At 44.9% G+C, this 24,937-nt stretch overlaps 1 protein-coding gene across 1 annotated transcript in view; it reads right to left on the reverse strand.

The window, feature by feature from the left end:
* PLCXD3 (phosphatidylinositol specific phospholipase C X domain containing 3) overlaps positions 1–24,937 on the reverse strand; it is a 130,903-nt gene that overhangs the window by 37,215 nt on the left and 68,751 nt on the right. Inside the window, exon 2 of the mRNA XM_084832056.1 lies at positions 1,658–2,366. Within this exon, the coding sequence (XP_084688182.1) occupies positions 1,658–2,366 (709 nt within the window). The remainder of the gene's footprint in view (positions 1–1,657; positions 2,367–24,937) is intronic.

Here is a 24,937-nt window from a genome sequence, read left to right on the forward strand (position 1 = left end):
GAAACCTGTACGAGGGTCAAGAAGCAACAGTAAGAACCAGACATGGAACAACTGATTGGTTCAAAATTGGGAATGGAGTACGACAAGGCTGCATATTGTCGCCCTGCTTATTTAACTTATATGCAGAGTACATCATGAGAAACGCCGGGTTGGATGAATCACAGGTCGGAATTAAGATTGCCGGGAGAATTATCAACAACCTCCGATATGCAGACGATACCACCATAATGGCAGAAAGCGAAGAGGATCTAAAGAGCCTCTTGTTGAGGGTGAAAGAGGAGAGTGCAAAAGCTGGTTTGAAACTCAACATTAAAAAAACGAAGATCATGGCATCTGGCCCCATCACTTCCTGGCATATAGAAGGGGAAGAAATGGAAGCAGTGACAGATTTTACTTTCTTGGGCTCCAAGATCACTGCAGACGGTGACTGTAGCCATGAAATTAAAAGACGCTTGCTCCTTGGGAGGAAAGCTATGGCAAACCTAGACAGCATAGTAAGAAGCAGAGACATCACTTGCTGACAAAGGTCCGTCTAATCAAAGCTATGGTTTTCCCAGTAGTAATGTATGGCTGTGAGAGCCGGACTATAAGGAAGGCTGAGTGCCGAAGAATTGATGCTTTCGAACTGTGGTGCTGGAGAAGACTCTTACGAGTCCCCTGGACTGCAAGGAGGTCAAATCAGTCCATCCTAAAGGAAATCAACCCTGACTGCTCATTGGAAGGACAGATACTGAAGCTGAAACTCAAATATTTTGGCCATCTAATGTGAAGAGAAAACTGTCTGGAAAAGACCCTGATGCTGGGAAGGACTGAAGGCAAAAGGAGAAGGGGATGACAAAGGATGAGATGGCTAGATAGCATCACCGATTCAATGAATATGAACTTGAGCACACTCCGGGAGAGAGCGCAGGACAGGAAGGCCTGGCGTGCTATGGTCCATGGGGTCACGAAGAGTCGGACACGACTGAACGACTGAACAACAACAACACTGATAACTGTTAGGGCACATCACACATTCCATATACCACTTCTCTAGTGTCATTTCCTGCTTTGTATTCCATAGTATCCAAAATATCACAACAGATGTCATTGTGTGTGCTATGAGGTATAAATGCACAAGAGGGATATAGCATTACCATGATGGGATCGTATCGAAATGACATGAGGTGTAGATCTGACCCTGGACGCACACTTTACTTCATGCAGGATACTACTACAATAGTTAACATCTGAACCCACCTCCTGCAGTTAATAAATATAAATGTTTGCCAATAAAGAAAAAGGAAGAGAAACTTGTATCCAAAATATTCATTATCTAATTTCTGGCCAATTAAACCCCTTGCCAAAGTAACAACAACAATTTTTTTTTCTTCCTTTGCAAGGTTTCAGCATTTTGGCCATAGATGGAAACTAGGGAAGAAAACTCCAATAAGAAAAGGATCTTCACCTCTTCTCATAGGAGTTTACAGCAGGGATGGGCAGAAGTTTGAGCTCCAGATGCTTTGGACTTCAGCTCCCAGAAGCCCCTGCCAGCTGGCCAATGGGCAGGAATATGGGAGTTGAAGTCTGGCAATCAACCTTCCATCCACCTCTGGTTTACAGAATGTACATAGGTTCTGACATGTACCTGAACACACCTCACTATGTAGGCACTCACCTTTCTGTGATTGTTTCTCTGAGACCACTAGTGACGCCTTTGACTACAGTGCTAGCCTTTGGGGTCAGCACCACCTGAGATATAAAAAAAGAGCCCGTCTTCCTTCTCTCGGTGACTGATGCCTGGAGAAACTGGATCAGTTTTTCTGGATCTGTCGTGTTTGCCCACGGGGCTGGCATCATCTGCCCTGGCCAGAGAAATGGGACTTCCAAAGCCACCGGACTGTGGTAAAAGACCAAAACTTGATAATCCTTCTCCCACAGGTACTGGAGACAGACTTCGTGAGCAAATATGGCAGGGCACATTTTATTCCCAAAAGTGTCTTTGAGCATTTGGACCAGTTTTTCATGGTGGAATTTCTGCATCCCATAGAAGTGATTAAAGTCCAAAAAGACCACTTCCTTATGGTGGTCCACAAGAAAGGCACTGATCTCCTCGAGGCCCTCATTGACTTTGGCACTGAATAAACCATGAGCAAAGTAGAGTTCATTGTCAGGGTCTCTGGGCTTTGTGGAGATTCTGAGGTCGAAGTACCGAATGCCTGCTCCCAGCTGACTTGTGAAATTCATTGTCTGTGTTGCCAGCCATTTTCTCATCAGCTTTTTAGCCACAGTTCCAAACACAGAGACAAAATTCTGGACAGTTTCTGGTTGCTCAGGTCCAACTGGAGAGGCCTCGTCAATGTAGAAGCTAAATGAATCATGAGACCCTAGAGATAATAAAGAAAAGAAATTTTTTGTTTCTTAAAAAACCAAAGCAAGGTTTGTAAACGGTGATACATAGGGCTCAGCAAGGTTGCCTAAATCTTTCATAGAAATTTGCTGAAGGTCAATACAATTCACTTACCTCCTTCCTTGCTCACTATTTTAGCATCGGTTCTTTTAGCAAAAAAACATGTCACTAGTAGCAATTAATGAATGGAAGTGGGGTACTTGGGACTAGAGAATCATCAAATAATTAATTTTTAGAAGGCGCTTTTAATGAACATATATGCTCCTTTTCCTTGATTGATTCACACTTGTGTTGGTGTTTAACTTGCATCATGTGAGATACTGGTAGACAGTGACTGGGTTTGGATGACACACTGAGGCTGTTTAACACATGACAAGCTGTACTGCCCTAAAATAGACAACGGGTTATGTGAGGGTTGTTTAACCCGCACATAACCCACACTCATTGGCTTTGCACAACACAACAACCCCTGAGCAGGGGTTGCATATTCGAAATGGCAGCCGCACATGCCCCTGCATGCCCCACCCCACATGCCCGCAGTTATTTAACCCACAGTGGGCTGTCATATCATGTGAACAGCCCCAGTGGGTTGGATCCAGGATCTGAATTCTATGAGAGGAAGGGCTCCACCCACAGAAGGTCCCCCACCTGATTTTGGGGGATCCCCCCACACTACAATCACCCCATTCACAGGGTTTCCTTTCTCTCTGTGTAGCATTTTCAAGGGGCTAGAGGGGCTGTCATGGGGAAGAGGTGAAGTCCACTTCCCCCAGTGCAGTTAATCCAGCATAAATCTGGATCCAATCCAGTATTCATTTGCACATTGCAAAGTCAATGTTGGAGGCAGCTTTGGTGTTATTGTATTTTACTGTGTGTTTGAAGGTCAAAGCACATTGTTAGCAGTGGGGGTGGGGGAGAGGAGAAAATTATTGAACGGACTCCTCATCTACAGCTGGCTGTTGCCAAAGTCTGCCTGTGCTGAGTCTCTTCTGAGCCCTGCTTCTGGCACTGCATACAATTCAGCACTGACAATTGCTTGATTTTTCATTCCATAAGCCCTTGATGTGTTTGAGCAGGTCTTACTGGTGTCATTAGTCTTGCAGGAAACACATGAGGCTGATCTAACTCAGTGTCAGTGAGGAATAACTCCAGTTGATATCAATCCAGTGTATATAAATCCAATACCTGTTTAAATTATATGGGAAAGGAATTAGGGCTAACATCTGCAGCAACAAATATGTGCTCAGTTTGTGCCACTGCAGCATCACAAAATGTGACATTGTGCTGGCATTGTTGAGTTACTGGTACAAAATTTTAGGTAGACAGAAGGAAAAGGGCACGGTTGCCATGTTGGTCTCACAGGCTGAGAGAACTAGAGCTTTATAGATTATGCTATGGTGCATGAGTCTATCTGGCTTTCCAGGTGAGGGGGAGAAACTGGACTATTCCATTGGACTCGGATGAATGGATGAATCAAAGATTGATAGATCTGTCAGATTTGTAACCTACACATGGTCTGAAAAGCACTGTGCTAAATTCTGGTGCTGGAGGTGTGTGTCACAAGATGCAGTGATGGCTGCAAACTTGGATGGCTTTAAAAAAGGATTAGACAAATTCATGGAGGAGAACGCTATCAATAGCTATTTGACATGATGACTATATGCTACCTCCAGTATCAAAGGCAGTATAGCTATGTATACCAGTTGCTGGGGGACTTGCACAGGAACGCAGAAATCTATTTTATCCTAGCCTGAGATGGTTTCTGAGTGCTAATTCCCATATGAATGTTTATCATATAACGTAACTGAAGCATCGAATGGTGGCTTGCCATCCTAAATCAAGTGCCATAAATGGATATCACTTAACATTGGAGCCAGTTCAGACATACATAATATGGAAAGTCAGCAATAATTGCAGCCTTTGGTCTTCCTGATAACTTTCACCAGCATTTAAGCTATCATTGAAATAGTTCCTACCAACTTTTTTTTTTAAAGCATACCTATCTCATGCTTTTCCTGTAAGCATTTTTATTTTGAGCTTGCTACAAAGGCAACCATATGAATGTATGGATTTAAACATATTTGTGCCTGCAAGGAAAGTAATATGGCAGGCTTGGCTATTCTTTCACTTAATTATCTACTGATCTGAGATTGTCTTACTCCCACATAACGATTACGTTTAGAAAACCCAGGTCTATTCATTCACATGAAAATACTGCCTTCTATTAATCTGGTTTTGGTTTGTTTGTTTGTTTGTTTGTTTGGTATTCCTTCTTAATTGAAAAATGATCTGTTAGAATAAATGTCTGTAGCAGCATTTTACAACATTGTGTCCTCCAGATGAGTTGGACTACAATTCCCATCAGCCAGCAATGGAGTTGTAGTCCAACACATCTGGAGGATATCATGTTGCCTACCTCTTGGTTCAAACCCCTGTTCAACCATGAACTTCACTAGATGACATCCAGTTGTGTCTCTCCACTGATGGAATGGCATTTGCCAGGAGAGTTGATTTTCCACCCCCTGCGGCTCCCTGATCACCCCCAATCTGCTCCAGAGGGTTGGGGGACCTTTCAGAAAAGATATTGGAGACACAATGAGGCTGCAGGGAAGGAGAAGATGGGGAAGTTCAGCTGTGCAAGAAGAACTCTGTTCACAAAAAGTGGGATGTAGCCTTGTGTGACCCTGAGCCAGTAAGCGGAACATAGGAGGGAAAAGAAGGGTTTCTAGAAAATATATTTACTTCACTTTCAAAACTTTATTTCTGCAAAGGTTTACAGAGGTATCAGTGAAAAAATAGATTGTCCCTAAACCCATCCTTCATTATATGAGAAAAACATTATGTCTGGGGCTCCGTCAAACCACCCACTGCTGATGGACCTGCCTTTTTTCTTTAATGAGGGACTGGTAGCTGCCATTGTAAGACAGACATCCTGAAACAAAGTAATTTGACACAGGCTTGTGAAGGATGGCCTTGTTTAATGTCAGATGCCATCACATCCCAGTGGTCTCACCAGGACACATAACGTAGTAAAGGAATATGAGGCACTGCAAGCACAGAGAAGTAATTTATTATATGGTTTGTTCTGATTTTTGTGTCTCCATCCAATCTTTGCACTGAGAAACAGCCCACAAAAGCCAAGCAAAAGACATGTGGTATGTGTGTGTATGGCTCTGGAGGGGGCATAACTCATTGACAGAGGCCAGGCTTGGCATGTGCAAGGCCCCAGGTCTGTAACTAAATGAGATGGATGGATGGATGGATGGATGGATGGATGGATGGATGGATATGGGGAGAAAAGGGGAGATAGGGCAAGAGAGAGAAAGGGGGAAAGAGGGGGAGAAAGGGGGAGAAAGAGAGAGAAGGAGTAAGAGAGAAAGAAAGGGGAGAGAGAAAAACAAGGCAAGAAAGAGAAGGGAGGAGAAGGGGAGATGAAGTAAGTGAGTGAGAGAGGGAGTGAGTGAGTGAGAGAGGGAGGGAGGGAGAGAGGGAGGGAGAAAAGGAGAGAGAAATGGGGGAAAGAAAGGGAGAAAGAAAAGGGGGACAGAAGAGAAGATACAGCAAGAGAAAGAAATGGTCACAGATGGTAAGAGAGGAACGGGAGGGAGGGAGAAAGAGAAGGGGAAGAGAAGGGGAGAGCGAGAGAGAAAGGGCAGAGAAGGGGAAATAGAACAAGCAAGAGAAAGGGGGAAAGATAGTCAATGGGGGCAGAGAAGGGGGGAAAGAGAAGGGGGAGAGTAGGGGAGACAAAGAGACAGGGTAGGAGTGAGAAAGAGAAAGGGTAGAGAGAAAGAGAAGGGGGAAAGAGGGCAAGACAAAGAGAGCGGCATCTCTGCCTGAGAAGACTCAAGCAGGAAGAGCGAAAGGATAAATTAACTAATTATTCTAATTATTCCCTACGAACTTTTGGTTTGGCTTTGGCCATGCCCTCCAGGAGCATGCAGCCCTTTGGGAGTTTTCCTGGAAAAACTTGAATTTCACCTGTGCCTAGCACACAAGCCAGTGGGCCAAATTGCCTGGGCTTTGGGGGGTGCGATGCCCTCGAGGGGGGCTGGGAGGGGCGAAGGTATCACATGCGCGTGTGGAAACAGGGAGAAGTTACAGCTATTTGCTTTGAGAGTTTTTGTGGAGAAAATTAAACTTTAGCTGTGCTCAGAGCAGCAACCACTGCATAAAATACATTCAAAATACTCATTTAGTGTGTGCTAGAAATAAAGAAAAGCAGATTAAAAAAAACCTCTTCCAGCCAGCCTGCCAGGTAATGTGTGTATTCAGTAGGGATGTACGAAAGTCACTTACCTTTTCAAAGGGTGACATTCGCGGTGCGGGGGAGGCGCTCCGTCCCTCCCCCCGAAATTCTCTCCGGCTGGCTCCGCTCCACAGAGATTCCACAGAGCCTCCAGCCGGGGCTGCCTGCAGCCAGACATCCGGCCACTGGGCAGCCTGCAGGGACGCAAATGGTGGCTGCCGTAGCCGCCGCCATTTGTGTCCCTGTATTTTGCCGTGATAGGCTACGTAAATATTTATGAAGCCTATCACTGCAAAAAAACAACAACAGCGAACGCAAATGGTGGCGGCTACAGCGGCCGCCTTTTGTGTTCCCTTCTTTTTTGCCGTGATAGGTTACGTAAATATTTACATAGCCTATCACATGGCAAAACAAAGGGAACGCAAATGGCGGCTGCCATAGCCACTGTCATTTGCATTCCCTTAGTTTTGCTGTGATAGGCTACATAAATACTTACTGAATCACTGGTTCAGCCTCTCTATGGCTGAATACTAGGGATGTCAGAGAATTCCGCCACGGATCTCGGTGAGGCCAAATGCCAGTGCATTCGGTCCCCGAAACACGTGGTGGAACGAAGCCCCCCGCCCCCCCCACACAAAATGGGCTCGGAACAGAGCACCTACCTGCTGCCTTCCGCGCTGCATTGCGAATGGCGCCCGTGTCTGCACTGCGAATGGCGCCATTCGCTTCTTCCATATAGCCGTGATAGGCTACGTAAGTATTTACGCAGGGACGCAAATGGCGTCCCTGCGTTAGGTGTGATAGGCTACGTAAGTATTTACGTAGCCTATCACGGCTATATGGAAGAAACGAATGGCGGCCGCGTTTGCAATGCAGCGCGGACGGCAGCAGGTAGGTGCTCCATTCTGGGCCCATTTTGCGGGGTGGGGGGGGCGGGGGGCTTCGTTCCGCCACATATTTCGGAGGCCGAATGCACTGGCATTCGGCCTCACCGAGATCCATGGCAGAATTCTCTGACATCCCTAGTATTCAGCCATAGAGAGGCTGAACCAGTGATTCTTCTGAATAAGTTTTGCACTTCAAAGAAATCTGCAGCAGAGATTAGGGACCTTTGCTTCCGCACACTTTCACTTCCGAGTTTGGTCTGAGTTTCTTTGAATATCAAATTCTACCTGCGCCTAGCACACAAGCCAGTGGGCCAAACTGCCTGGGTTTGGGGGCTGGTGATGCCCTCAAGGGGGGCTGGGAAGGGCCAAGGTGTCGTGTGCATGTGTGGAAACAGGGAGATGTTTACAGCTCTTTGCTTTGAGAGTTTCTGTGGAAAACATCAGATTTTAACTCCACCTAGCACAAAAACCACTGGGCCACACTGTCTGAAATTTTGCACATGGCCTCCTCTCCAGGGGGGTGGAGAGGTCCCCAAATTTCATGCCTATATCATAAAAACTGGAAAAGGTATTACCATTTGTGTATTCCCATGCAAGTGAATGGGAAAACGCAAAAATGGGTGATCCGGATATCCGAATCTCGCTTCGGATTCAGATCCGAGTCAGAGCAGAGGGGGTCCGAAACAGATAGGGGTCACTTCTGAGGATCCAAAGTGGCATCAGAAGCGGATCGGGGGGTCCATGCACAGCCCTAATTTAAAGTAATGTCTGCTTTGGCACTAACCTAATCTTTAGCACAAAAGCAGAGAATGGATTAGTTTGGACATAATGGTAAACCATAATATAGGGTTATATGCATGAGCAGAAAGGTGCCCATAGGAAGCACTGGACTTTAGCTCTCCCCCCTCCCCGGCATTCTTTTTCCACATAGCTGGAGAAGGAATAAACTAGTTCACTTTAGCAGCAGCATGGCTTATTGTTACATGCAAATCAGGAATTGTGGTTTAAAATAAACTCTTGTCAATCACTGTCTTGTCAATCACTAAACAAACCAACACCAAACCCTTAATTGCTTTTGTCATTAGTTTAGCAAACTAGGGTTTATTTTAAACCACAATTCCTGGTTTGCACATAATGACAAGACAGGGATCTGCTCAAGCACAGGTGAGGAATCTCAGGCACGAGAATCCAGCCCTCCTGGGGTTACAGGGGGCTACGCAACCTTTTCCTGGCCCCAAATTGTTTCCCCCAATCACTGATTGTTTGGCGGTTTCCTGGCTTTTGTGCAGTTTTTCCCCATTCTGAATTGTTGAAATGCCTCTCCTGAGGCATAATTACTAGCATTTAAGAGCATTAACCTATAATATGCTGATTGTTTTTGTATTTTTGGCTCCATCCCTTTTGCTTTTGGCCTGACCCGCCACTGGAATGTGGCCTCTGAGAGCTTCTTCAAAACTGAATCCAGCTCTTGGGCTGAAAGAGATTCTCCACTCCTGTGTAGGGATGTACGAATCCCCTACCTGCCAGTCTGGGGGGAGGGGGTCTGCAGGGTGGGGAGGCGATCCATTCCTCCCCCTGGAATCCTCGCCGGCCAGCTCCGCTCCATGGTGACTCCACAGAGCCGCTGGCTGGCTCCATAGAGCAAGTGATACGGCAGCCATTGCCGTGCCGTATTGCTGAGCACTCACTACAGGAAGGGATCCGGACGCAAATGGCGTCTGCTACGCCATTTGTGTCCTGTTTTTTCATGCGATAGGCTACACATTTGTATTTATATAGATATTTGCATAGCCTATCACGTGAAAAAACAGGGACGCAAATGGCACAGAGGACACCATTTGCAGCCGTAAAGCTGTTAGATTGACATAAATGCAGCCATTTACGGCTGCATTTAGCTTAATCTAAGACCTTTATGACTGCAAATGGCGTAGCAGATGCCATTTGTGTCCGGATCCCTTCCTGCAGGGAGTGCTTAGCGATGCGGCATGGCAATGGCTGCCGTATCGCTTGCTGTATGGAGCCAGCCGGCGAGGAGGATCCTGCTCCGCACGGGTCCGGCGGGAGGTGGAGGCAGGTGGACCCGTTCCGCCATGGACTCCGGAGGCTGGATTCAAAAGAATCCAGCCTCAATGGTGTCCGTGGTGGAATTCTCGGACATCCCTACTCCTGTGCTAAAGCAAAACTGAAGCCTGGTTTATTCCTCTTCCGGTTGCATAGGAGGAAGAGCCCAGTACTCCATATGGGTTTGTTCCTCCTCATGCACATAACTATAAATTATGATTTACGGTTATGTGCAAATGCAGTCTTTAGAAGCTTTGGCATGTTTGTTTGTTTGTTTACAATATTTCTATACCACTCCATATCTAGAACAGGATATGTTCTACCACAGGATGTACTGATGGCCACCGATTTGGATGGTTTTGAAAGGGGGTTGGACAAATTCCTGGAGGAGAAGGCTATCTATGGCTACTAGTCCTGGTGGCTATGTGCTACCTCCAGTACCAGAGGCGGTGAGCTTATGTACCCCAGTTGCTGTGGAACATGGGTGGGAGGGTGCTGTTGCGCTCATGTCCTGCTTGTGGATTGCTGGTCAACAGCTGGTTGGCCACTGTGTGAACAGAATGCTGGACTGGATGAACCCTTGGTCGGATCCAGCATGGCTCTTCTTATGTAACAGATTTCGGAGTGGTGAACACAAGAGATAAAACAGTAAAAGGATAAAAAGATTAAAACACCAGATTAAAATTATGCTATTTCTAAAAACAGAATACCAATAAAAACCGTGATTGGTCAATCAAGGAATGCCTCCTGGAACGGTGCTGTTTTCAGAGTGCAATGGATGAGCCTCACCCTGGGAAAACCACCTTTATGATCATGGTGTCTCCCCTGCCAAGCAAGTTGCATAATGGCCTTGTATGTTAAGAGATAGCGACACATCAACAAAGCTAGATGTGGCTATTAATAGATAGAAAGGATTTTTCTCCATCTCTTGTAAAACTAGAGTGCAGGATTGTCCAAGAAAACAGAGTGGCAGGAGATTCTTCACACAAGGCATCATTAGTTTGCTGTCACAAGCCTTGTAGACTGAACTGTGTTCCTCAAGGGCATTATCTAGGTTGCAATATAAGCCCTGCCACCCAACTTAGCAGTCAGTGAGATGACTCAAAGGACCAACTGAGCTCTACCACACCTGATAAAACCTCAGTCTCAGAACCTTGTCTTCAGCCTGAGCCACTTGACTTACTGGAGAGGGCCCGACTTGGTTAAATTCTTGCTCCCTTCCCCTACTTGACTTGCTTCTAAATCAGCTGCTACTTCTGGAACTTGACCCTCTTGACCGCCTGCCTGGGTTAGACTACATCACTTCTTTGAGCCTTTCTGCTCTTTGGTTTCTGCTTTTAGTCTGCCTAGGACTCCATGTCTCTGGTCCTGCCTGCCTGATAGCTGGCTCCCCAAAAACCTGACCACCAGTGATGTAGTGGCAAATTTTGAAGTTCAAATGCTCATCGTAACAGTGCCCATAGCCATGCCCCCAGTGAGTGTCCAAAATTCAGGCAGCTACATTGATCCACATCAACAAACCAGTTCTAGTAGTTTTCATCCCAACTAGGAGAGGTCTTCTGTAAAGCTATTAGGTCTTAATTGTTCATTCAAGACCAAGACACCCCAAAATACTTCGCATTGCAACAGAAACAATATATTGTTGCCGGGAAAATTCATCTTCCCCCAGCTTCATCTTCCCCTAGCTACTGTGAGGACTGCAGCTAAGCTCAGGGGGAACAAGAATTCTGAAGGGGGAGGCAGATGATGTCAGTGTCCCTCCTAATAAAAAAAGACCTGGTGCTGTGTCCCTGTGAGCCCTGGTTCTGCTACGCCCCTGTTGACCACTACCAAACCCGGAGATGACGTATGCAGCACACTGGGGGCAAAAGAGCCCCCAAAAGAAATGTGTGCACTTAATTTACAGCCTCACTGATCAACTAAGGGCACAATCCTATTCAGATAGGCGGACACCTCCAAACTCAGAGGTGACCACCTATCCAATGAAGGGCAGGAGAAAGACGGAAGGGATCGTTCCCTCCGTGCTCCTCCTGCCCTGCATTTTTGGCTAGACAGCCGATTTCGGCTCTCTAGCTGCAAGAGGGCCTAGTGGGGGAAGAGGTTGCTGTACGACACACTGGATATGTCGTATAGGCATTTCTGCTCTCCCCACCCCAGAATGCCCTCTGGGAACGCCCCTTTTTGGCCGCTCCACGGTCCACTGGTGAGCGCGGAGGATAGGGCTGTTCTGCACTGCCTCGCAGGCAGTGTGGAAGTGGGGGGAGGTCAGTTCTCCAGGAACTAACCTCAGAGCGTGGGCTCCAAGGTCTGTTCCTGGAAAACCAGATATTCTACTGCCATCTAGCTGCTGACTAGCAGCTACAGGATTGCTCCCTAAATCAATCAATTAATCAACTAAAACTTTAGCTGATGCATCTATCAATGGCACGGATTAAAGCAAGGAGCTCTTGTAGTAAGAGTTACAGGTCCCAGGGCATAGTCTGAAGGCACATGAGACAGCCACCTTGCAGAAGCTAAGCAGGTCAGGGTGTGGTCAGTGCATGGAGGGGAGACCACCTGGGAACCACATGTAGCCACCTTGGGTTCCACAATGGAAGAAAGGTGGGGTATAAATGTAATAAATAAAATAAATAAGAGTTAAAAGCCCTATACCAGTCAGGAACCATTTTGTCACACAGCAGCTTGTCCAGGTGAAAAATGTTATCGGCAGTAGCACCCCTCCTTGGGGAATCACTAGTGTTTGCATTTTCCCCTCCCCTGAGCTCCCTCAAGAAGCATAGCAAAGCTCAGATGACCTCAGGCAGATCTGCTCTGCTGAGCATGTGAGACAGCATGTCCTTAATGCTGCCATTTCCCCATCATCCTTCTTGTTTGTAATAATCCCGATGCTTCTATTGACAAAGTAGTTGGGAAGGACAGTCTCTTCTGTTAAATAAAAATGATGAAAATGCTATATGGTCCTGCCAAGGTGATAGTAGCACAGCATTAAGTGAATGAGTGTAATACTTTCTAGTAAAAAGGAGCAGAAATCAATGAATGTTATTTTTCCCTGAGCTGTCCCTTACTTGATTTGTGATATCTGTAACAAGAACGATGCTTAATAGATTTTGCAGCGGAGGGAAAAGAAAAAAGAAAAACACTGAAGTACAGTGCTTGTGATGACACAGTTGCTGAGCAAAAATGGCCTTCGTGCCAATTACTGGAGCTCATCACCAAAGGAGACCTTCTGGATCTCTGGCTTATTTTTTTCCACTGTAATTTTCCTTCAGTATGATCTGTACAGCCCTTCCTCACTGCAAGGCGGACTTGGATGTATATTTTTAGACTCCCTACAGAATTTGTATGGTACTTTCATCCATCACTTGTGTAGTAGGTTCTATTAAGACTGTTAAATAATTCCAGAGTCTATACCATAGTTACATATTATTGGTCTTATCGATTCCAGTGCTGTTTGTTGTTTTGAATGCCATTTTATTTTTATTTTTTAAATATTTGTATTGTATTTATATGCTTAAATGTTCTATCAGATTTTTAGTCTTCTAACTGTTTGCCCTCTGCCCACCCAGAGAACATTAGTTATTGGGCGGACTGGAAATGTAATAAATAAATAAATAAATATTCCAATGTCAAAAGCATGAATTCCCTTCCCCCTGATTCTTTGACTGGTGTTAAGTACGCAAATCAGACACACTTGCATGACTTGACTTTTCATCATTTGTTTTTATTGTTTTTCCCAGGATTTGGAGCTCTTTTTGCACATCTAGCTCAGGAAAGAAAGCAGCATATGGACTGGGAGGGCATATCATATCACAGGAACATGTTTGGTGGGTGTGTCTTGTCTGAAGCAAATTCAGCCTGGCTTCACTTCTGAGTACTCCAAAATAATGATGATTGTATGTTTGACCCCAGTATAATGACCCCAGTATAATGACCCCAGTATAATGACCCCAATATAAAACAGGAGGACGAGGGGAAGTAAAGAGCCCCTAATTATCCAGGGGCTCACTTCCTTCCTTTCCACTGACTTCAGCTTCTCATGAGGTCCTTTTTATTATAGAAATAAATCAGAGAGTGAAGCAAGTGCTGGGAATAATATCTCAAGTTGGGCAAAGAAGCTTGAGAACATAAGAAGCTGCACACCTGACCAGACTATTTGTCTACCTAGCTCAAGATTGTCTACTCTTACTGGCGGCAGCTCTCAATTTTATTTATTTCTTTATTTACTTCTTTTCTATACTGCCCAATAGCCGAAACTCTCTCGGCAGTTCCCAAAAATTAAAACCAAAGGGCACACAGTAAAACAATATAAAATATATAAAACATTAAAACTACAGTATAACAATACATCATGAGAAATGCCTGGTTGGATGAATCACAGGTTGGAATTAAGATTGCTGGGAGAATTATCAACAACCTCAGATACGCAGACGATACCAACCTAATGGCAGAAAGCGAAGAAGATCTAAAGAGCGTCTTGTTGAGGGTGAAAGTGAAGAGTGCAAAAGCTGGTTTGAACCTCAACATTAAAACAACAAAGATCATGGCATCTGGCCCCATCACTTCCTGGCATATAGAGGGGGAAGAAATGGAAGCAGTGACAGATTTTATTTTCTTGGGCTCCAAGATCACCACAGACGGTGACTGTAGCCATGAAATTAAAAGACGCTTGCTCCTGGGGAGGAAAGCTATGGCAAACCTAGACAGCATAGTGAGAAGCTGAGACATCACCTTGCCGACAAAGATTCGTATCATCAAAGCTATGGTTTTCCCAGTAGTAATGTATGGCTATGAGAGCGGGACTATAAGGAAGGCTGAGCACTGAAGAATTGATGCTTTCGAACTGTGGTGCTGGAGAAGACTCTTACGAGTCCCCTGGACTGCAAGGAGGTCAAATCAGTCCAACCTAAAGGAAATCAACCCTGACTGCTCATTGGAAGGACAGATAATGAAGCTGAAGCTCAAATATTTTGGCCACCTAATGCGAAGAGAAAACTCCCCGGAAAAGACCCTGATGCTGGGAAAGACTGAAGGCAAAAGGAGAAGGGGACGGCAGAGGATGAAATGGCTAGATAGCATCACTGCTGCAATGAATATGGACTTGAGCATGCTCCGGGAGAGAGCGCAGGACAGGAAGGCCTGGCGTGCTATGGTCCATGGGGTCACTAAGAGTCGGACATGACTGAACGACTGAACAACAACAAATGCGAAGAGAAAAGTCACTGGAAAAGACCCTGATGCTGGGAAAGATTGAAGGCAAAAGAAGAAGGGGATAGCAGAGGATGAGATGGCTAGACAGTATGCAATGAATATGAACTCGAGCACACACCAGGAGAGAGCAGAGGACAGGAAGGCCTGGCGTGCTATGGTCCATGGGGTCACGAAGAGTCGGACACGACTTGACAACTGAACAACAACATAACAATACAACCAGAATACAACCAGAATAAAACCTAGCAGCAGTGCAGGGATTTAAAATACAGATTTAAAACAGCACGTGTCTTTCAACTGTCTCAGGCGGAGCTCTTTCATATCCCCTGCAGCTTGAAGACCCTTTCTTAATCTGGAGATGCTGAAGACTGAGCCGAGGACCTTCTGTGTGCAAAGCATGTTCTCTTCCCCACGGTTCCTCCCAAGTTTTATTGGGTTGAATAAGATCATATGATGGGCTGTGAAGTTACCACTGAACAAATTCAGGAAGCTCCCCTCCTGAGGAGAAGGTGCTGGGGAGACCATGGCCCTCGGACTCATGACTGTCCATATGTCCTCAAAAGCAGTCTATGGAGTCCTCCAGTGAGAGCCAAACTACATGTTACCCTAAGCATGCAGCTACCACCCAAAACAGCTGCTATGGCTTCCAGTTTCCTGCCACTTCCTCTTCCATAAAATTTAGCAGCTTTTGCCTCAAGTTTTGACATCATAGCATCCCACATTTCTGCAACTCCACTTCCTGATGTTGGCCAGGAAACACCAAAAGCCATGATGTCATGATGAGATAAGTTCCACTAGATATCATTGAGGGGGAGGGAAGAACCAGGCACACAATTGCTGTTTGGAGTGGCAGCCATATGTTTATGGCAATATATCATTTGAAGAGGAGGCAGAATCATCTCCAGGCCCTAACATATCCAGCACCAATTCAGAGGTCACCTTCCTCTCAGATCAAACATTGACCCCTTCATCCCTGATGTGTACATCAAGCAGCAGCTCTCTCGGAGTTTTCCCCTTCGGTTCCTCAGTCAGCGATGCAGTACAGTCAGGGCTTGTAGGGAAGTGACCCTGGTACTTTTTTTTTTTTTTATTAGCAGGCACACTGTCCCCTCTGAGCTTATTTGCAATCCTTGCAATGTATGTTTAAGTTGTTGCCACCTAGTAGTAAAAAGGCAAAAGTCTTTCTTTTAGTGAAGATGGAACTTGGCATGCTCCAGGCCTGTGCTTTTGGATGTGGTTCCAACATGGATGCCAAACAGAAAACTGTATGAAAAAATAAACCAGTTATTGTTTCACCTCACTGGTATAGGCTGCCTATGTTACACTGGCGATGAGGATGAGATTGGTCATGTCATAGCACAGGCAGGGCCTCTTTCATGGATGGTGGAATTGCCAGATGGCAGGTGTATTCGGCAACATCATCATTAAGTGCATTTGAACTACAAAGAAGAGATTCCAGCAGAGGGTTCACAGGTTGAGGTGGAAGAGGAAATCAATGTGGAACCACTACACTGTCCACTTGCCACAACCACAGAGACAGGAAGGACCACAGTGCCTGCATCAGATCATACCACTGCCTTAGGTGTGTCTCCTGATGAAATACCTTCAGAGACAGAACATCCAGTGACACACCTGTGGATGAGTCAGGAACACCTGCAGTTAAAGAGAACCCCCAAGCCCAGGAAGAGCCTGAATTTGTAAACACAAAGGACTTTTGTGGGTTAAGATTAAGAATAGTTAATCTATTAACTAGTTCAGTATATTTGGATATTAATTTATTTTCAGTGTTTTCATTTTCCATTTGTTCTTATTGCCCATATGTTGATAGTAAATGAAATGGGGGGGGGGGGAGTGTAATATATGTTTAAGTTGTTGCCACCTGGTGGTAAAAAGGCAAAAATGTTTCTTTTAGAAAAGTTGGAACTGAGCATGCTCCAGGCCTGTGCTTTGGGGTGTGGTTCCAATATGGATGCCCGAACTGAGCATTGTATGAAAAAATAAACTAGTTATTGTTTCACCTTACTGGTATAGGCTACTTAGGTTACAATTCTCACAATAGCTGGGGGCAGGGGAATATTAATTTTCCGAGCAACAATATATTGTTCCCTGTTGTAATGCAAAGTATTTGGAAGTGGCTTGGTCTTGAATGGGAAGTTAAAACCCGGCAACTTTACATAAGACCTGCCCTTGATAGAGACAGAATTGCTAGAAGTGCTGTGTTGATATGGATCAACACAACTGCCTGCCATGTTGGACTCTTCTTGGGGGAGTAGCTATGGGTACTGTATGGTGAGCACCTGCACTTCAAAATTTATCACTGTGCCACTGCCCTCAGCTACCATTGCACACCGTTATGCATCACTGATGACTTTACTCTGCCTGTGATATGCGGAATTTGTTTACTCTGCCGTAACCCAGCCGCTGCAGATTTAAAAACTAACCCAACAGTGTTTGTTCTTTTGCCTAAAGTTATCCTTGAAAAATGTAATTGCCTGCAATGTGTTCTCAACACTTCAGAATATACCTCTGCAGCTGTAGTGGGTGAAATATCAAGCTGTGCTCAGCCTGGTGCTTTCATGTTTCATGTTAACGCACATGCATTTATAATATGCATAGTTGCACCAGAGTCGAGCTGCATCCAGGCCCCACTCAAGGATTTATGTTCTAAGGAGCCCCGGGAGTGAGATAAATCTTGAAGGATAATGAAAACAGCTCTAGCAACTCACACTAAGAAGGCAACCCCAAAAGACATAAATAGCGATAAGGATTTAGAAGGGGCAGGGACCACGAAAATAGGGACTATCTGTAAAGTTACTATAATTTGGATGAGGAGGCGCTGATTGCAATCACTCCAGAGACAAACTGCTAAATATTTAACAGTATTTACTTAACTTTAGGATTTCTGGTAAATAACAATATTAATGAAATAACAAATAGAACTGAATAAAACAAATATGAACAACTCTAACTTTAAACCACAGTTCACAACAAAACACAGTGACTGGGTTTGCACAACACACCCGTTGAGGGTTAATTAACCCACAATGAGCCACAGTGCCCGCAAGCACCATTTTGTATATGCCACCGTATTGTATGAACTCGGTTATCGTATTGTATGAACTCAGCAAGTGTGGGTTATGCAAGAGTTAACAACCCTTGCATAACCCTAATGCAGATCATGGGTTATGCAAGGGTTATCCCTCACTTAACCCATGCTCACTGGGTTTGAATGACACAACAAAGCCGAGCAGAGGTTGTATATTCAAAATGGCAGCCACATGTGCCCTGGAGCCTCAACATAGGTTAAATAACCCATGGTGGGCTGTTGTGTCATGTGAACAGCCCCAGTGTTGCTGTTGTTAGACCAGCAACAGTTGCTTGCCCCACTTCCTTCAGCCTGTTCCTTTGGTCTGTTGTTGCTGGCTTCTGTTGAGGCTGAGGAAGCAATAAGGGGAGATATCGGCCAATATTTCTGTTCCTTCAGTGTATTGGAAGAAGGAGCAGCGGAGCCTTTGGCCTGTGTTTCAGGTTGTGTAAGAAAAAGCAAACAAGGTGAATAATAATGGCGGGGGGGGGGTCCCTTTGGATCAAGAGGCTTGTCAGCCCAAGACATATTGCTACCTGAAGTGGAGCCAAATGCCATCCACTCCCTCTCAGGCCAACACTTTAAAATAGGGGTCCCCTATGCAGTGCCCATGGGGACCTCCAACATCGCCCACAAAGCTGCCCCCTCCCTGCCCCCTCCAAAAGAACTGTTTGAAGAAAAACCTTGGAAAATGTTAGGGCAGTCTTCTTTCTCTCCCTTTCTAGCCTCTAGCTTTCTCTTTCTCTCCCCTCTACCTCTCTGCCTTGCTATTTCCCACTCCCCCCAGCCTTCAGCCTCACTATTTCTCCCCCCACCTCTTTAACCTCACTGTTCCTCCCCATCATAGCCTCTAGCCTTGCTCTTTCTCTCCCACTTTGCCTTGCTGTTTCCCTGTCCTTTCCACCTCTAGCTTCACTATTCTTCTCCCCACCTCTTTACCTTGCTGTTTTTCTTCCCTCCCAGCCTCTAGCCTCACTAGTTCCCTCCTCCACCACTCTTTAGCTCATTTTTGACTAGCCAGGCCCAAGTGGCAGCTATTATGTGACAATCCACATTCTCTGTGGGAGCCATTTTGTGGTGGTGCCCACAGCTGTTTCTCAAATTCCCAAATGTGCCCAGAGGTCCAAAAAGGTTGGAGACCTTTTACAAAATCTGTCTGCACTATTCAGACACCAATTCCTTCCTTCACCTTAAGCAGGTGGCATCACCCTGCTATAGGGCAGGGCTGGGCCTTGCATCTGCTCAGGAGGTATACAATACAGGTGGGAGGGATGGAGATTAAGGGGCCCTGGGCTGTCATTTGTTCACCCCTTCACAACATGAAGTGTCCACTCTGGTGCATTAGCAGCTTCTTCATGCTAACGAACAAATATACATGTTGATCAAGACATAATGCTCTCTCACAACAATGCATCAGAATTTTTCCGGATGGTTATTATAAAGTATGAATTAGGGCTAATTCAAGCATGTCAGTAACAGAATGTGCAAAGTGGCTCAAAGGAGAATGAGAGAGACTTTGTGCACATTTTAATTCTTTATGACTGTGCTGGGATTTTCACCCCCCTTTCAAAACCCATTTTACAGTTAAGAGAGCGAGAGAACAAGAACCATTTCGTTCATTGTTTATATCCCTCTATAATTATTATTAACAAAAGATTGCAGGTTTGGAGCTTTAAAGAAGTAAAGCAGAATTGTTTTGATACTTTCTTTTCAATATTTCCAAATGCCCAACTATACACAAAGAGCAATGTGCATTGTCTAGAGCTGAATAGAACAATATCCACAAAATCTGTATCTGTTAAAGTAAGTTGATTTCATAGCAACCATGTTTAGATCAGGGAGCTCTTATATTGTCGCAATGAGCCTTCTGAAGGACAAACAAATGTGTGCGTGTACACACAGCTGTTCAAGACTCCTCTGGTATAACTAAGGACTAGACTGGCCAGGTACGAATCCCCAAAACGGAGGATATACATCACTAAAAAAGGACAAAAGAAGACAGTGATTTGCATAAAATTTGCATAGATTGTGTGTCTGCCTGTTCAGTCTGCTGCCCAGATGCTAACTGTTAATGGGCAACAGTTCTTAAGGTTCATTATCTTTAAACAGGAATTAGACAGAACAACCCTTCAAATAGAGGACTGTCCTCTGTAAAAGAGGATACCTGGCCACCCTTCTTTATACATTCAGTTTTTCCTGGAATGTACCATTTCACCCCCTTCATGGATCACTGCCTTGTTGTGGCGAAGGGGCTTGCGTAACTCAGTGAAGCCATAAGCTATGCCGTGCAGGGCCACCCAAGACGGACAGGTCATGGCAGAGAGTTCTGACAAAATGTGATCCACTGGAGAAGGAAATGGCAACCCACTCCAGTATTCTTGCCAAGAAAACCCCATGGAACGTATCACAAGGCTAAAAGATATGACACCGGAAGATGAGCCCCTCAGGTCAGAAGGTGTCCAATATGCTACTGGGGAAGAGCAGAGGGTATTTCCAAGTAGCGCCAGAAAGAGTGAAGCGGCTGGGCCAAACCCGAAAGGACACTCAGCTGTGGATGTGTCTGGCCGTGAAAAGAAAATCCAATGCTGTAAAGAACAATATTGTTTAGGAACCTGGAATGTCAGATCAATGAATCAAGGTAAGCTGGAGGTGGTCAAACATGAGATGGCAAGATTGAACATCGACATCTTGGGAATCAGCGAACTAAAATGGACAGGCATGGGCGAATTTAATTCAGGTGACCATCATATCTACTATTGTGGGCAAGAATCCCTTAGAAGAAATGGAGTAGCACTCATAGTCAACAAAAGGGTGGGAAAAGCAGTACTGGGGTACAATCTTAAAAATGATAGAATGATCTCAGTACGAATCCAAGGCAAACCATTCAACATCACAGTAATTCAAGTCTATGCCCCAACCACTGAGGCCGAAGAAGCTGAGGTTGATCGGTTCTATGAAGACCTACAACACCTTCTAGAACTAACACCAAAAAAAGATGTCCTCTTTATCATAGGGGATTGGAATGCTAAAGTAGGAAGTCAAGAAATCACCGGGATAACAGGCAGGCATGGCCTTGGTGTACAAAATGAAGCAGGACAAAAGCTAATAGAGTTTTGCCAAGAGAACATGCTGATCATAGCAAACACTCTTTTCCAACAGCACAAGAGGCGACTCTACACATGGACGTCACCAGATGGTCAATATCGAAATCAGATTGATTATGTCCTTTGCAGCCAAAGATGGAGAAGCTCCATACAGTCAGTCAAAACAAGACCTGGAGCTGACTGTGGCTCAGATCATGAGCTGCTTCTTGCAACATTTCGGCTGAAATTGAAGAACGTCGGGAAAACCACTAAACCGTTCAGGTATGACCTAAATCATATCCCTGATGAATATACAGTGGAGGTGAGGAATAGATTTCAGGGATTAGACCTGATAGACAGAGTGCCTGAGGAACTATGGACGGAGGTCCGTAACATTGTTCAGGAGGCAGCAACGAAATCCGTCCCAAAGAAAAAGAAATGCAAGAAAGCCAAGTGGCTGTCTGATGAGGCTTTACAAGTAGCTCACGAAAGAAGGGAAGCGAAAAGCAAGGGAGAAAGGGGAAGATATACCCAACTGAACGCAGAGTTCCAGAGAATAGCAAGGAGAGACAAGAAGGCCTTCTTAAATGAACAATGCAAAGAAATCGAGGAAAACAACAGAATGGGAAAGACTAGAGATCTCTTCAAGAAAATTGGAGATCTCAAGGGAACGTTTTGTGCAAAGACGGGCATGATAAAGGACAAAGAAGGCAGGGACCTCACAGAAGCAGATGAGATTAAGAAGAGGTGGCAAGAATACACAGAAGAACTATACAGGAAAGATCTGAATGTCCCTGATAGCCATGATAGTGCGGTCACTGAACTTGAGCCGGACATCCTAGAGAGTGAAGTCAAGTGGGCCTTAGGAAGCATTAGTAACAACAAAGCTAGCAGAGATGACAGTATTCCAGCCGAGCTATTTAAAATCCTAAAAGATGATGCTGTTAAAGTGCTGCATTCAATATGCCAACAAATCTGGAACACTCAACAGTGGCCACAAGACTGGAAAAGGTCAGTTTACATTCCAATTCCAAAGAAGGGCAACGCCAAAGAGTGTTCAAACTACCGCACAATTGCGCTCATTTCACATGCCAGCAAGGTGATGCTCAAAATCCTACAAGCTAGGCTTCAGCAGTATGCGAACCGAGAACTACCGGAAGTACAAGCTGGGTTTCGAAGAGGCAGAGGAACTAGAGATCAAATCGCCAACATTCGCTGCATCATGGAGAAAGCAAGAGAATTCCAGAAAAACGTCTATTTCTGCTTCATTGACTACGCTAAAGCCTTTGATTGTGTGGATCACAACAAACTGTGGCAAATTCTTAAAGTGATGGGAGTACCAGACTACCTTACCTGTCTCCTGAGAAACCTGTACGAGGGTCAAGAAGCAACAGTAAGAACCAGACATGGAACAACCGATTGGTTCAAAATTGGGAACGGAGTACGACAAGGCTGCATATTGTCACCCTGCTTATTTAACTTATATGCAGAGTACATCATGAGAAATGCCGGGTTGGATGAATCAGAGGTCGGAATTAAGATTGCCGGGAGAATTATCAACAACCTCCGATATGCAGACGATACCACCCTAATGGCAGAAAGCGAAGAGGATCTCAAGAGCCTCTTGTTGAGGGTGAAAGAGGAGAGTGCAAAAGCTGGTTTGAAACTCAACATTAAAAAAACGAAGATCATGGCATCTGGCCCTATCACTTCCTGGCATATAGAAGGGGAAGAAATGGAAGCAGTGACAGATTTTACTTTCTTGGGCTCCAGGATCACCGCGGATGGTGACTGTAGCCATGAAATTAAAAGACGCTTGCTCCTTGGGAGGAAAGCTATGGCAAACCTAGACAGCATAGTAAGAAGCAGAGACATCACCTTGCCGACAAAGGTCCGTCTAATCAAAGCTATGGTTTTCCCAGTAGTAATGTATGGCTGTGAGAGCTGGACTATAAGGAAGGCTGAGCGCCGAAGAATTGATGCTTTCGAACTGTGGTGCTGGAGAAGACTCTTACGAGTCCCCTGGACTGCAAGGAGGTCAAATCAGTCCATCCTAAAGGAAATCAACCCTGACTGCTCATTGGAAGGACAGATAATGAAGCTGAAGCTCCAATATTTTGGCCACCTAATGCGAAGAGAAAACTCCCTGGAAAAGACCCTGATGCTGGGAAAGACTGAAGGCAAAAGGAGAAGGGGACGGCAGAGGATGAGATGGCTAGATAGCATCACGGATGCAATGAATATGAACTTGAGCACGCTCCGGGAGAGAGTGCAGGACAGGAGGGCCTGGCGTGCTATGGTCCATGGGGTCACGAAGAGTCGGACACGACTGAACGACTGAACAACAACAACCATTTCACACTGTAGACTTGGGGATTGCATGTCTGAATGCCACACACACACAAACACACACACACACACACACACACACACAACTGCTGCATGGAAGAATCATGCATTGGAGAGAAAATTAGGTTGGATACCTCACCCTGACATGCTGATTTTCTGCATGCTGTGAGCTTATTTGTTTCCCCTCAGGTGGAATGTTCAAATATGCAACACCCACTGACAGCCTGAAATGGTACAGTCCAGGAGAAAATTACATACTTGACTATGCTGAATGAAAAAATTAGCTCTAAGGCAAAGAGCAGACCTGTGTTTTATCTCACCATGTCTACTTGTCTCATTAGCAATGGCATGAGCAAATGGAAAGAAAATCGAGCAGGGCTGTATGAGAACATAGAGAAAACATGAAAAATGTAAGGAGTTCCACCCCAATGACAACAGCATATTCAGAACAAAGTGACAATTATGCCAAAATGTGCACATACATCGTATTGATTAATTCAATTTATTTTGTCTGCAGAATTTGACTTCCCGTTTGTTGGTTAACATTTTGCATTTCCATTTTTTCAGCATTTCCAATGTTGAGGCATTGCCAGTACCAAAGCTTATATAAACATAAACCTGTTTGCACCATGGCTCCTGTCCATAGTGTATATGATTACTGTAATTATCTAAGCGCAATGTTCTGTTCTAATATGGTTTACATAAGCTCTTTACATTAGCTGCAGTTAGGAAAAATAGCAGAAGAGTTGCATAATTAAGTCCGACTGTGCATATTTATTTATTTATTTAAAATATTCCTTGGCTGCCTTTCAAGGTAGGAGCCCACCCAATAAAACACATAACAAAAAACGATGGAGTGATAAAAACAGTAAAAACACAATAAAAACAGCAAACATTCTAAAAAGCAACTGACACCAGCATAAAACAAAACTTACAACAGAGCAAAACTTAATGATGACTGTTATATATAATGATATGGTATGCACTGACCACAAGATTTGTCTGGGACCCTGATTCAGCACTTTGCAAACAGGCCCAATTCTGCTTGGCCATCCACTTCAACTTGGGCACTGAACCGGAGGATTCATATTTTCATTGACTAACATGGGAAATTAGAAAATGGCTGTTTTTCTGTTTGTCACAAATGGATGAAATTTGCAGGCACAGTAGCCCCTTGGGAGGGGATGATGCCTGGTATTTTTCTTTGAGCGTGTTGTTTACTGTTTACAGCTCTGTAAACTGAACTTGTAGGCTACTTTCACTGCATGTTAATGTAGAAAAGCAATATATACATAATGTAAATCAGGGGTAGGAAACTTTTCTGGGCTTGCAGGCACATTTGCCTGGTGCCAGGCCTGATAGCAACAGGCACAGTCCGGCCAACAAGAAGCCCCTTTAAACCCCATTGATTTCAATGGGAGGGTTGTATATGCTTATACCTTTCCCAGGGAAATCAATGAAACATAGTGCTTGACGTTGGTTAGATTGGGCCCAGTGCTTGAAATATATGCCCCCTTGTCCAAAAATTGTGGACAAGGAAAGCTGGGAAAGATCGAAGGCAAAAGGAGAAGGGGACGGCAGAGGATGAGATGGCTAGATAACATCACCGATGCAATGAATATGAAC

This window comes from Heloderma suspectum, chromosome 2 (assembly GCF_057233095.1).
Source record: "Heloderma suspectum isolate Gila_16-S chromosome 2, 16-S_ref, whole genome shotgun sequence".
In the NCBI taxonomy this organism is placed as follows: Eukaryota; Metazoa; Chordata; class Lepidosauria; order Squamata; family Helodermatidae; genus Heloderma; species Heloderma suspectum.